Raw genomic sequence first — 18335 nt, 5'->3', positions numbered from 1 at the left:
GGATTGTATTAGATGTCTCTGCCAAGGCGCAGCATCGAGGACTGCCTGCTGCAAGGGAACGCCAGAGGGGCTGAATCCCACACGGGAACTCGCCGCCTCCACACGAAGCGGGAACGAGGGTACAACAGAGGGCTTTGCAAGGAAGAGTCGCTCCAGAGCGGGGTTCACACTAGAGTGTACAACTGGGTCATCGCCCTGGCATCTGTACCTTAGCGCAGCCTTCACATGTTCAAATTGTCTCCGTCTCTCGAGCGACCATTCATTGCCCTCAACATACAAACTCTTCACAGGGGACGTCCGGAAGGCACCGGTGGCGAGTCGGATGCCTTCGTGGTGGATGGGGTCCAACACCTTCAATGCCGAAGGCCGCGCCGAGCCATACACGACACTCCCGTACTCAATTACTGATCGCACAACCGAGTCATAGACCCGCATCAGTGTGACTTTGTCGGCTCCCCACGATCGATGGGATAAAACTTTGTGTATGTTGGAGGATTTCAGGCACTTCTGTTTTATATAGTTTATGTGTGGCACAAAAGACAGCTTCTGTCAAACACCACCCCCAGAAATTTTTGCTCATCAGAAACTGGTAGTGTGTTGCCACCGAGGAGCAGCGAGGGCTCAGCAAATGTGCCTCGCTTCCTAGAAAAGACAACACACGCTGTCTTTTGCTCGGAAAACCTGAAGCCGTTTTCATCAGCCCACTTAGATAGACGGTTGATCGTGAGCTGCACCTGCCTCTCAGCTGTTGAAAGATTTGATGCCGAGTAGGAAACCTGGACATCGTCTACGTACAGGGAGTACTGGACGCCAGGTGGGATGGCTCTGGCTATCGAGTTCATTTTCACAACGAATAGCGTAACACTCAGCACAGACCCCTGTGGAACCCCGTTCTCTTGTACAAAGACATTAGATAAAGTTGAGCCCAGACTGACACGAAACTTTCTATCTCTGAGGAAATTATCGATGTACCTGTACATGCACCCTGTGATACCACATGCGTGTAGATCTTGCAGAATGCCGAAGCGCCATGTGGTATCGTACGCCTTTTCGAGATCAAAAAACACGGATACGCAGAACTGCCCTCGAACAAAAGCCTCTCTGATTTGTGATTCTAGGTGGAGTAGGTTGTCCTGTGTGCTCCGGCCGGAACGAAAACCGCTTTGGTGTTTGTCAAAGATGCCTGCCTCTTCCAAAACATATACGAGCCTTGCATTTACCATGCGCTCGAAAGTCTTCCCAAGGCAGCTGGTTAATGCGATGGGGCGATAACTAATAGCAGCAGACGGGTCTTTCCCTGGCTTGAGAACCGGAACCACTTCGGCTAGCTTCCAGGACAACGGAAGAGTTCCTTCTCTCCACACACGGTTAAAAAAGTGGAGTAAGATTTGTTGCGACTGGGGTGTTAAATGCCGCAACATGTCATAGTGTATGCCGTCAGGGCCAGGTGCAGTGTTCTTTCTTGCCTGTAGGGCTCTCTGAAGTTCATGTGCGTTGAAGGGTACATTGTAAGGTGCTGTATCTTGTTTAGGTTGTTTAATGATGCGTTTTTCAGCAGCGGTTTTGTGTGACAGGAAACGCTGGCTGTAATGCGAGGAGCTAGACACGTGTTCAAAGTGTCCGCCAAGTACGTTAGCCTGTTCCTCCAAGGACGTACAGGGAACGCCATTCTGCGAAAGACAAGGCACTGTAAGCCCTTTGTATTTCCCGGAGATCTTATTGATACGGTCCCACACAACCTTGGCTGGAGTTCGCGAGTTCAATGTACCCACAAACTCCTTCCACGAGTTGCGCTTGGCCTCCTCCCTTGTGCGTTTGGCTGCAGCACGCTTCCTTTTGTATTGGATCATGTTGTCAACTGTCGGGTATCGACGCGAACGAGCCCACGCCTTTTGTTGTTCCTTGCGCGTCCGTTTACAGTCGTCGTTCCACCAAGGCTTTGAACGCTTGGGCAGAGAGGACGACGTCTTGGATATGGATTGTGTAGCAGCATGTATTATCGTGTTTGTTATGAATTCGTTGGCCTCGTCGATACTCATGTCAGTGTTGTGTAGGGTCAGGTCAGCCAGCACGCTGAACACCGCCCAGTTCGCATCCTGCAGCCTCCAGCGGGGTTTTCGCGTACACAGCACAGCATCATCACACATAAATAAATACCTAAATAAACTCGGCTGTTTGGTGTAACATTCTAAAATCGCTGAGACCCCAGTGCAGTTTTGTTTTACCAATCTTGAGATGGACTAAGACAGGCCCACAGGGCCACCTTCTACCATATCATCTCTGCCATTTTCTCTACCGCACGTCCAGAGCGTTTCTTGAATCTCTTAAAATCACGAATCGAATGGCGGCACACATCATACTTCTTTCAGACTCGGCGTGAACTTTCGGCGTGAAAAAATGGGCGAGCCTTCGGCGTCTCCCACACCCCTGGGTCCGGCTTCAACTGCGACCTCGTGGACAGCGCGATCCGAAACCAGTTCACAGAAGACATCATAGATGGTGTCTGCGCTGAGGTCATAGCCGAAACTGGTTGGAACCGGTATCAACGGTTCTAGTTCTACTCTGGAGCTAAACCGGTACGAAAGCCGGAACGCAAAAAGTTACAGACAACCACGAAAGTTGTTTGCGATTTTCTGTTAGCCACTTTCGCTGGATGTTGACGAGAATTTTGACATTGCCGCTAAATATCGCAACACTTGCCATGACGGTCTGCAAATTTCTTTGTAAAATGTTTGGAGAAGGGCGATTAACACTGGACACAGTTTTCTGCGTGTTTCAAATGTTGTGTTTGTGGACGCATTCGATGCGCTGAAACTCCAATGTGTGCATGATTTCTTTTGCTTCCATATTAGCTCCTGGAAGCAAGCGTACAGACGTGGACAGACTCAGAGGACAGCAGGAAGGAGTGAGGGACACAGGGGTTCGGATTGCGTCCTGGGCTGACTTCAGGGGGAACTGTGCCGCGATTCGTCTGGGAAGTCTGCCACAAAACCCAGGGAAAACCTCAGACAGTACAGACCGTGGTGGATTCAAACCAAATCTTCCGGACTACCTTGGCTACCACCAACGGGAGGACACTTTTATTTATATTCGGCCATGCCACTGATCGCTCAGTGTGGCTGCACAGCGCATCTCATATGATGTCGCCCATGTCTTCTGAACGAGGCCCACGCCGACCTATGGTCGTGTTTGCGGCTGGGCCGCACACAAATTTTGTACGGCCACAGCGCAAGTACTGCCCTTCGTCTGCTGCAATGCTATCGCGTTTCGTACTCGTTTGGCAGTGCACCAAAAAGTGCAGTGATTTTTTTATTAATTACTGGAAGGGACTCGGAAGCAAGGAAGAGACGTACGAGGGTGGTTCCATAAGTTTCCGGCCCGAGGTAGAAAATGCGCGCGAATTTGATTAAGGACGCGTGGCACCATCCGTTGGAGGGCCGGAGCACCACCCTCAAGCCTCTCCATGCTTTTGTCGGTTGGAGGGCGGCATTTCAAACAGCCAGGGTGCACTCTTCAGTTAAAATGGAAAAAATCGAGTACCGCGCTGTGATAAAATTCTTGACAAAAGAGGGACTTTCGCCTAAAGAAATTAAAGCGCGACTTGACAACGTGTACAGGGAAGCCTCTCCGTCGTACACAACGGTAAAAGACTGGGCTAAGCAGTTTCGACTTGGGCGAGAGTCCATTGAAGATGACCCACGCGATGGTCGTCCAGTGGAAGTGGTGACACAAGAAAATTTGTCTCTTGTCGAGGAGGAAGTGCTGAGCGACAGGCGTCTGAAGGTGAAGGAAATCTCAGAAAGGCTGGGGCTTTCCAAAACAACCGTTTTTCGCATCATCGGCGAGGGCCTTCACATGAAAAAGGTCAGTGCGAGATGGGTGCCACGACTTCTCTCGTCAGTTCAAAAGCAACAGCGCGTCGTCTGTGCCAAAGAGCTTTTGGAGCTCTGTCAAGAGAACGAAGACGAAATATTGAAGTCAATTGTCACAGGGGATGAGACTATGGTGCTCTACTATGATCCCCTTTCGAAAAAGGAGTCGATGGAATGGCGCAAACCAGGAGAAGCACCCCCAAGAAAAGCCAAGGTCACACAATCCACAAAGAAGATCATGGCAACAATATTTTGGGATTGTCACGGGATCCTCCTCATCGACTTCAAAGAGAGGAACACCACAGTGAATGCGACTTATTATGCTTCACTGCTGCACCGACTGCGACACGCCATCAAGGAAAAGAGGCGCGGCAGGTTGAGTCGAGGTGTCTGGTTGCTCCAGGACAATGCCCCTGTCCACACGGCTTCTGTGGACAGGGGCCCACACGCTGCACTGAAGGAGTGCGGCTTCGAAGAAATCCACCACCCACCCTACAGTCCAGACTTGGCACCGAGTGAATACTTGCTGTTCTCAAACTTGAAGAGGGATCTCAGAGGACGGAGATTTCAAAACGATAGTGAGGTGCAAGAGGCAGTTTTCCAGCATTACAAAACTTCGGACTATTTTTTCAATAGTATAAGAATGCTGGTTGGAAGGTGTTAAAAGTGCATCGAAGCTAAGGGTGACTATGTCGAAAAGTGACACACTTTTTTAAAAGTTGGTCGGGCCGGAAACTTATGGAACGACCCTCGTAGATAGGATTTCTGTGTGACAAGTCTCCCCGGTGTCACCTACATAGCTAGGACAGCCAACGTCTCTTTCTACGATCTTACGTCTTTACGATAAGTCTTTACGATAGCAGCTCCGTTAGCAGGGTACGCCAAGCACCAGATTCCTTTGCAGTGGCTCGCATCACGTTGCTGATCGTGGATTTGAAAGCTTTTTGTTTTTGTTTTGTTTCCGTGGAAAGCTTCTCATATGCCTGATATGATGCCCGTCTTGATATATGTTAACTACCCAAAACTACTACCAAAACTGTGCCTCCCTTTAACTCCCCTGCCCCGCAAGCATATACCGCTTTGTAGCGTAACTGCCCTTTCAACACCCGCGCGCGCACCTATCACTGTTGTCGTCCTCTATGGAGCGGAGAGGTCAGGACGATTTTGGCACACGGACACCGTGATCTCCTGGAACCTTAATCTCGTTAGCGCCTGCCGACATAAAACGTTGCGTTTCGACGCCCTCTTCATGCTCGCTCCCTGCTCTGACCTCAGTTTGCTCACTCATGGTCATTCACTTCCCGCTCAGCTGTCTGTGTTTTCAGACATCGAAAGAACCAAGCTACGTACGAAGTCACCACAACTGGTGTTTTCAGGTTACCGGATGGAAATACTTGACGAGAGCCACGATTTGATCAATGACGGGCATCAATATAGTTTTAATGTATTTAAATACGTATACAAAACAATTCGTGGAAAAACTCGTGGAAAAATATTTTTCAAATTTTCGTCATAAGTACGTTATAGGTGGATATTCAAATGCAAATACAGTATTCAAATATTATAAATACTTCAGTCAATACTTTGAACGGGGAAATAATTAGGATTAATATGAAGTACATTATTATTTTTATGAGCAGTCACACATGCAGTTACAAATTGATGGTACAACATAGCATTACTTTGTGTTAATTCTAACAGAAGGGTTCTTCAGCGCTCGCTCGCGGCCCTAGACACCGCCCTTTTGGTATCTACGGTTTTGGGTGCCCGACCCCCGCATGAAAGTCTGTTTGCTCTGCGTGCCTTGGTCTCGTTCTTGTATGATATTGGTGCCGACGAGAAGTTTTGACTTTTGTGCCTCTGTTTCCATTTCTGTTCTTTTTTCTTTTTATTTTCACTGTTCTGATTTTGTATGACTATTTGTATCTGAGTCAGGTGTATGTTTTCTGAGTTGCCTACGTAGTATGGAGTAGCTGGCTTTCACGTTGTTGGTGCCAATTTTCTCTAGTTTTTTCTTTCACTTTCTTTCATTCACTCACGTTTTCCTATTTTTCAGCCTGCGAATGGAAAATTGCTCCCGCGAATGTATTGTTGTTGTTTCTAAGGTGCAGATCCTGGCAAAAGTTTACGGAACACCAGAGCGACGTATTTCTTGATCTCAGCGACACCCTAGTGGCGAACGGGAGTGGACACACTGAGAGGTGCGTCGACTACCCGGTCACCTGTTTGGTCTATCTGCTCCTGTTTGCAGCAACCGTGTCGCTCAGATGCCTATATACACCACTCCAGTGTTCCGTAAACTTTGGCCGGGAGCTGTACATAGCCTTATTTCATCAAATTCAAGAAGAGCACATATGAACGTAGACTGTTGCATTCAGGAAACCATTTGCGAACTTCGGTGACAACCTGCAGTTCTGTGGCCTAAATGTCGGGGTTATGGGGCTAAAATGGGGAGTAATTGCTGTCTAGGGGACTAAAGTCTACAATTACTCCGTATTTTACTCTTTTTACTTTCCTTTCCTCTTCTTTCCCCCCTTAGAGTGCACGAAGGAGCGGACGCTTTTATCCGCTCAGGCGTGCCGGTAGTAATCATATTGAAATTGTCCGTTCGACTCGAACGCGACTCTGCGACTCCGTATGCGAATTTTCAATGCGATAAAAGTTGCTGTTCACTAGAACAATCCAATCAAGTGCATTGTTTTTCATTAGATTTAGTTAATTACAAAACTCGATGTTGGAAGGAACAATAGACGATTTTGCATGCAGCGCGCCGCGAGCGGCAGGGGCAACGTAGTGCGAGGTATTTGAGGGAGAGAGCCCTGCCATTCTCTCAGCAACAGTTGCAGTGGATGACGTTTATGGCCACGTGAGTGTAGCCGGCTACAGCAAGCAGATGACGTCCTTCGCCCCTCAAGAAACCCACAGTGACTTGCGCGGCTCACTTCAGGACGCGTGCAACTTCGTGTAATCGGCTATTGACCTATACTATTAATGAAACTGCTCCAGGGGGCGCTGCGGAGTAGTGTTCCGGGTAGCCGTAATGGATCACGGACGCTAGAATGGACCCCTATCTACCGTGTCTTTCATTATCTCTCACTTACCAGCACCGCGAGGTGGCTAAAAGTTTCATTAGAGCACAAAATGTCCGTCTTGATGAGCGCTCACTGCATAACCAGGCAGGAGCGCTCACTGCATACCGTATTACCGCGTATTATCCGGCATGCCGGATTTTCCGAGGTCGACCAACTTTCGCGATCTGCCTGCCTGGTCTATCCCGGCATGCCGGATTAAACGAGGTCGCCGGCACGTGGTACAGAATGACTGAGACAAGTAATTCTTACAAAACCTTTATTGTACAACGACATGCTATCACAAACAGAAGGCTATATGCAATAGTACAACAAACTTATAAGGCATTTATGTCCTCGTCATCAGAAGAATCGCAACTTTCCGCGTCAGTGAGTCCAGACCCGTTTTCTTCGTCGTGGATCGGGCTGGGCTCCATCGTGCCCGTCGTCAGAACATCAGCTAAACGTCCATGTAGACTACTGGAGTCTGCTTCTGCCACAAGTCCACACTTGATAAAAGATTGACGAATCAGCTCCTCGGGAACTTGACTCCATGCCTCTTTGACCCATTGTGCAATGGTGGCATATGAAGCGGAGCGGCGTTTTCCCGACTTCGTGTGCTCCACTTCTCCATTCCTCAACCATTCCGTCCACAGGCTCCTCATCGCTGTCTTGAAGTTGCGATTCCAAGCTACGTCGGCAGGCTGAAGAAGTGGTGTGAGTCCACCAGGAATAATCGAGAGGCAGGTGGCGTAATGCTGCTTGAAGCTTGATTTTGTTGTAGTCTTCAGATGCGCTGGCGCACTGTCCATCACCAGCACTGATTTGGGTTTGAAGAAGGCACCCGGTCGTGCAGCCCAGACCTTTTGCTTGTAGGTGTTCATAAGCTCAGCAGTCATGCTCCCTTTCATTGCCACGGAAACAACAATTTCTTTAGGGAAGTCAACCTTTGGCACGTTCTTGAGTCCTTTGAATATTATCATCGGCTTCAGTTTTGTACCATCGGCCATTGCGCTGAGAACAACAGTGTATCGAAGCTTGTCCTTGCCGGTTGTCCTGCATGTTACGTGCTTGACTCCCTTAAAGTCGTACGTCTTATTCTGTGGCAAGTCAAAATACATCGGCGTCTCGTCCATGTTTCCAATGTTCTTCAGTTCAATTCCTCCAATTACTGATTCGTGAAACTTGAAAAAACAATGGCACAGCTCACGCGCATTGTCCGGAACCTTTTGCCCAACACTGGTGACTGACCTGTTGACAACTTTGTACCTTTTGGTGAACCTTTCCAACCAACCATTGCTTGCCTTGAAGTTCGTTGCACCGTCGCTCTTGCTTAGTAAGTCTTCGGCCCGCGCCTTGATGTGGGATGCAGAAACAGGAATACCTTGCTTTCGTTCTTCGGATATCCAGCTAGCAAGGCTTTCCTCCATCGCAGGGTACCTTGCACGTTTCTTTGCGGTGTCCTCGGAAGAAGGTATGCACCTACGTTTCCTGATGACCAAGTCGTCGTCGGTCCTGCACGCTTCGAGCTTGTCCTGCTGCCTCAACCAGTCCTGCACGCACGAACGAGGAATGCAGAAAAATCGTGCTGTTGCGCTGATGTTACCATGAAGTTCGGACAGCTTCTTCAGCACGTCCAGTTTGAACGAGATCGTGTAACTACGCGTGTGCGTACGAGCCGGAGTCGGACCTTCATCCATGGTGGCAGGCTCAGTAATGCCAGAGCAAGACCCAAGCGGCCGTAAGCAGGTCAAGATCGTCCAGTGAAGATAATATTAGCACAATGAATGGGCTTTCATCCTCCGGAGGGAACAGTAGAGCAAGAACCAGCGTTCGTTCCGTGGCGTCATCCTTCCCTGGACTTTCCCCGCGTGTGTCATTGAACTGTTGTGAAGGACCTCGGTTGACTCCTGGAAGACTACGTCCCCGATTCTCGCATTTGCCGGCATGCCGGGAAATACGGGGTTTCCCGGCATGCAGGTCAACCTCGCTTTAATCCGGCATGCCGGATAATACGCGGTAATACGTAACCGGTCTTGAAGAAGGCAGACACGTGTTTGCAATCGTTATTTGCTCTTCAATAATGCGACTGCCTAGTGTTTTCTTTCCATTTAGTGTTCCTAGTGTTTTGTGAGTGACCCGCTCAGTTGTTCATTCGCTATGATGCGTAGCAGCGCCTATACACGTTTGCGAAGTTACCTTCAATTAAAAAATTATTTGAGTTTAACAAAAAGTACAGAGATTTTTTTTGCCACGCCTTGCTAGGAAGACGATGCATCGAACGACACCTTGCTATCCCGACCTCCTCACATCGAATTTTTCGGTCAAAAATGCGCATTTTGTCGAATTTCCACAACTTCCGTATTCTTTACTGCAGCTTTTTTTTGCAGGTAATTTTTTTCTTTCTTATTTTTTTTTTTTTTCTTAAGGTACAACACGGGAACTATTCGACAAAAATTTTTTAGGGAGGAATTCCAGAATTTTATATTTCAAAAAGGAGTCGTAACGATGGAAGATTCCCTGGCTTTGTATGTATTTGTCCTTTCTGTGTTGTTCCAGCCTCAGAGCATCAGTTCTCCCTTGTTTAAGGAGTCGTAAACTTGCAAACTTTGCAAGTTTCGTGCATGCCACAAGTGTCGAGCCCGTCGAGTGCGATGGCCAAAAATGCTTACATACGGTAAAGTGAGCTCTTCCCTATCAAATAATACGCTTTCAAACATGCTCCGTGCCCTACGTGGGCCACAATGCTTGCTTAAAACGACATAGGTTTTCGCCAAGCACTGCATCTTTGAGGGGCCCTGCACCCCATAAAGTACAGTTTCGTTAGAAAAGACCACTGTTCTGTTGCTTTCGGAGTCATAGGGAACCACCAAAAATATCACTAAAATTCTAGGCGGGGTCGAGCGGCACCTATTGATCACTTGGCCCTACTGCTTGAAATGGCCCTACTGCTTAATTACGTCTGCTTAATGTTGTTTGTCGTCTGCTACGGTGACGTCACACACGAAGCAGCAGCGCACTCAGCATCTCCTGACCGCCGCTGCTCATCGGAAGCAGTGGTTGTCAATCAAACCGGCACGCTGGCCCAGTCTACGGAAAGTAGCCATTCGCTGGCAGCGGCACTGTGCAAGTAGACACAACCCAAGTGACGATGGCGAAGCGTGGCGAACCCATGCGGGTGGCGTGGAACGCGGCCTGCGATTGACGAAGCTTTGCGTAGTTAGTGTAAACCAGCCTTTAGGGAGTGACGTTTTCCAATTTTTCCAGAGTGGGGGAATTCTGGCATACTCAACATTTGACGTCTGCTCTTGTCGCGTATTGCCTCGACTAACAGTCAAACTATATGACACTATTTCGTGTGGGAATTTCAATACCGTGCCCAGTCGTCAGAGGAATAAAATGACAATAATTAAATTTCGACATCGACTCGAACGGATGCGACCGGCCCTTTAAGTGTCACGCCTGCTTTGAGGCAATAGACTAAAAAATGTTCAGAGGTCATCCCGTTGAGTGGAAGCATCTTTCCTGGTGGCCGTGTCAAATACAGAAAAGCCTGAAACTAGACTTACATCTTTGCGAGCGTAGCGGCGCAGAATTCTGTCCATCCACTCTTTCGTTGTCCCGTACAGACCGCAACCACCTTCGGGCATGATCACGTCGCTCGCAGTATATATGATGGAGTGAAACTTGCCGCTGTTCTTAATATACGTGTTAGCTCGCTCTAAGTAGTACTCTTGAGTGGGTGTGGTGATTCTACCGTGGAAAATGCCGTCCAACATGTATCCGAAGACACGACTATTGGGTTCACCTGAAAAGTCAATCAGAAAGTCGAGGACAACATCAACTCCCGTACGACATCGGACAAATAATTTTGGTGTTGTAAAAATGTAACGAGACGTATGATGAGAACGAGTCTCGTCATCAACAACTTAGGCCTGTTTTACACGAACGTTCTTCTCGTCCACGTTTTTTACGAAGACAAAACGGACCCATTGGCACCTACAGGGCCATGCTTCATTTTGTGGGTTAATAATGGGAACTTGGACATTCCTTTGGGTTCGCAACTTGACATTCCCAAGAATTTAGGTGAGATACTCTGAGGCATTTGGGGAACAACAACAACTTTACTTTAAGGTAATGAATGGGGAGTTTCATCGCATCATGGGAGTGGTGATGTGGGAAATGAAGTAATGAGCTTCTCAAAAGTGCTTGGTCCCTGGCCGAATTGAGCCCACCAACGCTCTGTGCTCAAGGCTCTTTTGACCTTTCTGGATGCATTAGGGGATGAGATGTGCCATGTATCCAGAACACTGCTTTGCGAATAACTGGATTCCCGTACGAGTAATAGGATTGCTCTCAGGGATTTCCGATATGGTCGTTAATATGGAAAAATTTTGAATTATAAGAGTGTACAGGTAGCTTTTCGGATCCTGTTCCAGTTATTTCATTTTTAGTCGACTTCAATATGTGTGTCATAGACTGTGATCTTACAACATCCGTCAATCAATGACATTCCATGGATCCACGACATCCGTGACATTGCGCCATTCAAAGACTTCATCATTCTGCGTAACGGCCTCTCTTGCGGTACTTGCAACCATGTTCGGAACAAGCTTTCCGTACATACGTATATATTCGATCCCTGCGGCCTTCTGTAACATGTCACCATGTGTTACGTGTCAATACGATATTTGATAAGTCTAGATTGTGACTTCGAATCAACCTTTATGGACAGTGAAGTATGTCAGGAAAGTGATGCACTGAACCTCCGTGGGAATTCTTTCCGAAAGCTAGGTCAACGCAGGAACCGTTGCGAGTGGTATTCTTTCTCCCCTCCTCCTATTTGCGGCACGTGCGGCTTTTTGTTGTGCCTCACTGAGTACGACTGCTCTCACGAGCAACAGCAGCACGCTGCGCTTTCCACTCTTGCTCTTCAGGTGGCGTGCACATTTTGCGTGGCCGCCCCATTGCAACGAGCCAAATACAGCGGCGACAAGTGCACAGCCCCCCCCCTCCCCTCTCCGGTTTACTTCCCTCTACTTGCACCGCGATTGACTATCGTGCCGACACTGTGGCCCCCCTTTGTTCTGCACACGTTCAAAAAATCATCCACTCTTGGAAAGAGCTGATTGGAGGACGAGAGAAGCAAGAGACACGTCGTGACGTCTCCTATCCCGCTTGCGCGGCCGTTCATGTGACTCGTGACGCATACAGGCACGACAGAACCGGGCAGAAGCGCGTGAACTCACAGGAAACAGAGAAACTGCACGGGGAGCTGACGACGTCACGCGAAGGAATCTGGTCGTCTGAGGATGCTTTCTACCAGCGCTCTTGTAACTATGAATGCGTAGAGGCATTACACCGCACAACGAAAATATTTTGCATTGTGGCTTCTCATGGACTGCTTTACGAATGAAACAGGATTTCCACCACGTTAAATGTCACTTCGGTGCTCCTTCAAGCCCTTTGTGCGGCGAACAAGTTTTTCGAGCGGGTACAATCAGGGCTGGTGCTAGGGGTGTGCGGGGCCTGAAGCAAAGGCGCATCGCGGGTCCTGTTTCACACGATTAAGTGCATACTTAATATTTTATTAAAAAGTAATCCTTGGTTGAGGGTTTCGTGCGCGGGGCCTATGCAAGCACGGGGCATAAGCCGGTCGCCTTACTCGCCCCCCCCCCCCCATCCTATCACCGGCAATGCGTACAATTGATTCAAGCAGGTAGCCTTTATGACCTTCCACTTCTCTTCTCCACTTCGCGGCCACTTCTCCCCGAAGGTGGAAATAGGCGTGCCGTTGACTGCCTGTAGAGAGTTGGTTGGCTGACGTCGCCCTTGGTCTTCGCGGCACGCGGGGACGATAGACACCTGCGCGCCGCTGTCTATCAGAAACCGCACGCCAGAGTACCGGTCAGAGATGTAGAAAAGGCGGGGACGGTGGGAAACCTCGTCAGCATGGCCAGTTCCCATCAGTTGCTGACGCTGGCGTTTCCCTGGCGGAAGCACGGAGGCAGGCACTTGCGGGCACGGTCGCCAAAGGTCTGGGGATACCAGCAGACGACAGGGGTGGCTGACTGGGAACGGGGAGATGGGCTGCGACGCCGATTGTAGCGGCGAGGGGAGCGGCACCTTGGGCTTGGCGATCGGCTGAACCGGAGATTGGCAATCACCAAGTCCGAAAGGCGGGCCACTTCGTGTCGCAAAACCTGTAGCTCCGACGAGGAAGGCGATGGCACAGGCGGAGGTGAGACTGCAGGCGGAGGTGAGACAGGTGATAGCAGGCGGAGCGATATCCATCATCTTGTCAGCCATCTCCGCCAAGGCTTCAAGAGAGATGCTGCTGGACGTGGTAAGGATCATGCGCAGTGTTCGGAAGGCGCTGAAGGAACAGCTCGCGCATGATGAACTGGTCGAGTGCCGACGGCGTGTCGCCCAACAGCTGCTGCATACGGCGAAGTAGCTGTGACGGCTTCCGGTCTCCGAGAACCTCAGCTGTGAGCAGCTGTCGCAGGCGTTCCTGCTCCGAAGCTGTCGTACGCCTGGTCAGTGCGCTCTTGCGTGCGTCATAAGGGTTCTCCGCGGGGGGAACTGTGATGACGTCCCGAACCTCCGCAGCTTCGCTTGGTCCGAGGGCACCCACGACGTGGTAAAACTTTGAGCTGAGCCGGTTATGCCGCGGAGTGCGAACCGTGCTTCGATGTTCGCAAATCAGAGGACGGGATCAGCTGGCCAGAATGGGAAAATCTTGATGGATACCGCCTGAACAGACAGTGAAGGAGAGGGCAGGGATGCTCCCTGGTCAGGAAACTGTCCTGCGCTGGAAGGATTCCGATCCATGGAAGGCGCGGAGCGTTCTTTGACCTTCGGGTCACCAAAATGAAGGAAGGAACGAGGAGACAACCTTCATTGGCAAAGATCAGAAGGGAACTGATTCACGTTTATTCGCGCCAGCTCGCGGCTGGCGCCAGCCATGTGGCGATGGCACTAGGGCCGCCACAACCTTCTTGAAGTTTTCACAGTTTAAAATGGAAAATTGTTACTACAAGGATCGACCGAAGCATTGATATGATATTCGATGTTGCAATATCGCGACGACTGTTTTTATTACTGATGACGTCTGTCTACCTCCTAAAATAAATGTCGGAACCACGGATCGGTCGGATCTGTTGAAAGGAAAGCTGCGAGTGCTAGTACATGAATCAGTACACATTGTTGTTTACTCCGAACAAATCCTTAAAAAGATTGAAGAATATAATATAATAGAATATTTATTTTGAGTACCCATTAACAGCCTATAGGGCTTGGTAGAAGAAATGATAACACGGAATGTTCTGTGATTTTCAGTAGAACAACGGCAAAAATAGATTTGAACCGACTAGTTGTCGCAAACACTGTAATCACCTGCCGAGCAGTTTTCCGACATCTGCTTCTGCAGTGAAGAAAGTGTTCGGGTTCGGTTGTGGTTTAGCTCACAAGGTGAATATCATCGTTGAAACAATCAACCAAGCGGTCGAACACACACGCGAACTAAGCGAACCTGTCTGCGGCTACGGCACTGTAGGATGCTTTACCGCTAGAGTTATTCAACGAGTTGATATTTTACGACTTAAAGTGTACGTACCTACGAGGTAGCCTGAGTAAATATGATCCAGCTTCGGTTGGACCCGGCCTTCGCTAGCTGTCTCCAAAACGAAGTCATCCGAGAAGGTGGATCGATCATTCTTGAGGCTTAAGTGGAAATGCCTGTTAAAAGCGAGATTCTGTAACGGCTTTGTCCCACCTCCTGTACATAAACTTGTCTCACAGCGCGTATAACAAAATTCAAGAAGACAACTTGCGAACAAGCAACTCTGAACCAAAAACCTTTTATTCGTGTATTTAGTTCTTTTCGGAGTAATATATGCGAGTGCTTTGCCGGCTTTCCGGAGAAACTTTAATATTGACCTGCTCCCCCTCCTCGAGACCCCTAGCAAAGAAAAAGGAGCCTCCTCTTAGAAGAAAGGTAGAATGTGTGAAAGTTCATGGCAAGGTTTTATTTTACGAAGCAAAATTATTGATACAGCCTTTTTCTTATTTTTTATACTTTGTAGCTTTATATATTTTTACACCTTTCATGTAGCCGAGATAGCAGTGGTAGCCCTGGCGTCTATATCTCGTCGCTCCCTCGCTACTGCAGCTTCACTAGCGGAACACCAGCCTTGAAGCATCACTTAACTTGATCCAACTTAGAGTCTCACCTACTAACCAAAAACAAACCAACTTCGCTTCATTTGTGATACACCACGCTGCTACTTCGCACTGCATCACCCTGCCGTATTTGTCCGGCAACAATTGCGACATCGTATCAACCCATCAACTTCATACTCCAAAACGTCCTTCTCCGTGGGAGCGCTCGTTACTAAATTACACGCTTTCCCCACTTGTGTCCTGGACCAGCTCCTTGATAATACGAGTGGCGTACCTGTTGTATGCTTTGAAGGTCAAGAAGAGACGTCCTTTGTTGGCATCCAATGATCGTTTCCGCCGCCAGTGGGTGGGTCGGGAGCGAACAGGCTCGTAGAAAATGCGTTCGTAATAACGCAGCATTTTCTTCAATGGTTCGTCTGAAGAAGAGATGTATTTCAAAGTTGAAGAAGTCGTCCTTCGAGATATCTTACCGTTCTGAGCAACGGATGGGATGACAAGGGACAAAAGAACTGCGAGAAACACCGACTGACAGTGCATGCCGAAGGCTTCGAACAGTGAGCATGACTCGTAGGTCACGATGACATGCATGCGCTTTCTTCTTCGACTTTCTTTTACACTCATTCCAAAAATTGAGCACAGCCACGCGCGGGAGAAGTTGTTTCATAACAGTAACTACCGAAATGTTAGCCATGTCTAGGACAGCGAAACTGTGCACCAGTATTTGATGGAATTGTATTGTTGACTGATTAGATGAGTCACAGACGAGTCAGATAGAATGTCTAACACAGAGCATAAACCTTGGTGTGTACGAGCAAGCAGCCCGCGGAGCTGTCTTGGTGAACCACCCATCGGTGAAACGCGCATGGTGACGGTGGAATCTAGGGAATAGACGTCTACCCGAGAAACGTCATCATTACGTTGGTAGACAGACTGAAACCGAAAAAAAAATAAGGGAAGGGGTGGGTTCCGCGATTGTGCACTTGTTCACTGCCTCCTATTGAAAGAAAAGTATGACCGAAGGCCGCGTCCTTGCGGGGACCATCGTAGTCCCCTCAAGGCTGTAGCTTTCGGGCGCGACCTTGTTTGTCTCTAGCTTCCATCGTAGTTCAGCTCTACCAAATTGGTGGCGTTGTCGAACACCATGACGTCATTTGTTTACAAACAGGGATAGGTCTATTCCCAGTTGACGTCCTTCGCCCTAGAGTACCTCAATCCGTCACAACCTGCTCACTCACTGCAGGCATCACCCTTTGCACGAAGGCTTCGTATGCGGAAACACGGCAAAGTCCTCCAGTGCGTCAGTGACGCAGCGCCAGGCGTTCCTCCGTTGACGGTTGCACGTTGCACCATCAGCCCCTGCTGCTCTCCCGTGTACGCTTCAACGGCCAGTGTTTCTGGGCTCTCCGCTATTAAATGTGAAAGCCCAGTTGCCAATGGACCTTTTCCGGGTAAGCGTATGCGCATGCGCAGCCACCTGGGGGCGACTGCCATGTTCATTGGCGAGAGATAATCAGTTTCAGGGTTACGCCGACGTTTGAGGTCGACATTTGACAACGCTTTGTACTGGTAATGAGTACAATGCGCTTTCACTTCTTCTCTTGCTACTTTCCCAGGCAACATGCCAGTCCGAAAAGCGTCACCATGTTTATTGGGGGGAAAGATACGACATTCCGCCGCCAAGGACGACGCTAATATGGAAATGGTCCATTGAATAATGGCAGTTGAAGAAAAGGCACCAGCACTGAGATTGTGATTGAGTGCGTTGGAACCCCACTAGTGGTGCCTTTTCTCCTACTTCTCCATATTCGCGTCGCCCCCGGCGGCGGAATGTCGAACGTCGTATATTTCCCCCCAATAAACATGCGGATGCTTTTCGGACTGGCACGTTGCGTGGGAAAGTAGCAAGAGAACATTGCAAGAAGAATGCGGATAGCGTGACAACGCACTGTACTAATTACCAGTGCAAAGCGTTGTCATATGTCGACCTCAAACGTCCGCTATCTTGAGACCGATTATGTCCCCTAATGCATATGGCTGCCGCCCGCAGATGGCTGCGCGTGCGCATACGCTTACCCGGAAAAGGTCCAGTATGCAGCTGGGCGTTGTGATATCTGTGTTATGTTCGTCCTTGTATTTTCACTTGCCTCATCTACATTAATGACATTGTTAGCTTATATACGGAAACGGAACTCGTTATGCATGCTGACGATAACGGTATATTATTTTACTGATACTATACTTGCACTGACTTGGTGACCAAAGGCGACACTGTCTTGCGAAAACTTTTTCTGTGGTCTGTTAACAGTAAGTTAAAGCACATGTCAAGGACAAGGACAATGTACGTAAGACAATCTGTTTGCTTCAAAATAAAAAAAAATACAAATAAATATATGTACCGATATCTACCCGGGGGCATGAGAAGGTGTGGAGATCGTTGACACTGTTAAATCGTTTGGTGTTTATCTTTCTACCACGATGAATTGGAAGAAACACATTAATTCAGAACGGTCCAAACTATCAACTGTGGTGGGTATGATATACAGGAACGAGGACAACTTACCAGTTGAAGTTATGTTCACACTTTATAATGCATTGATACGATCTCACATATATTGTTTCCTTGTATGGGGTACAGCATGAAAGAGTGTTTTTAATTATATTCTCGTAATTGGAATAAATTCCTCCGTCTCGTGGAGGGTTACCACATAATCACAGGACTGCAGAACTATTTAATATATATAATCTCATTTCCATCCATCCCGTGTACCAATATAGATTATCGCTGACCAACTTTTGAAAATAACACAGCCGTCTTCAGGATAGCCAACCTGTCACGATCTGCTTAAACATAGTATTTTCATCGCCACCCGCAAACATGGATCATCCCATAGACGTAGAACAACGTGTGGTGAACAAAGACTACTCCCTACTTTGCTCAATAGCGCTGATATAGATTTACTAAAATCCTCCAAAAGATTGATTATCCAATTTAAATTTTTTTCTATTGTCATACCTATTTGCTATGTATCTTTACAAACAATTTGTTGTTATCTCGTTATCTTGTGCTGCTGCTGTACGGGAGCAGATACCTCGTCAAGTCACGGAAAGTGACTTTTTTAATCTGGTGCTAATCACTCCTGTGACCAAAAAACATTATTATTATATCATCCCGTCATCATCAAATTATTATCCCGCCATATGCCTGTGAGCC

The 18335-nt window shown here is 48.4% G+C and overlaps 1 protein-coding gene across 2 annotated transcripts in view; it reads right to left on the bottom strand.

Moving 5' to 3' along the window:
- The window catches only part of LOC135393205 (disintegrin and metalloproteinase domain-containing protein 10-like), a 60696-nt gene extending 44990 nt beyond the window's left edge, over positions 1–15706 (bottom strand). For both annotated transcript variants that reach the window (XM_064623699.1, XM_064623700.1), the window contains exons 1-4: positions 15595–15706; positions 15399–15540; positions 14559–14680; positions 10510–10748 (exon numbers count right to left, since the gene is read on the bottom strand). In XM_064623699.1, coding sequence (XP_064479769.1) covers positions 10510–10748; positions 14559–14680; positions 15399–15540; positions 15595–15661 — 570 coding nt within the window. In that variant the 5' untranslated portion in view covers positions 15662–15706. The remainder of the gene's footprint in view (positions 1–10509; positions 10749–14558; positions 14681–15398; positions 15541–15594) is intronic.
- Between the last annotated feature and the right edge of the window lie 2629 nt (positions 15707–18335).

This window comes from Ornithodoros turicata, chromosome 4 (genome assembly GCF_037126465.1).
Source record: "Ornithodoros turicata isolate Travis chromosome 4, ASM3712646v1, whole genome shotgun sequence".
NCBI lineage: Eukaryota > Metazoa > Arthropoda > Arachnida > Ixodida > Argasidae > Ornithodoros > Ornithodoros turicata.
Note: the sequence above shows the minus strand (reverse complement) of the source record. Positions and strands in the feature narration are given on the sequence as shown.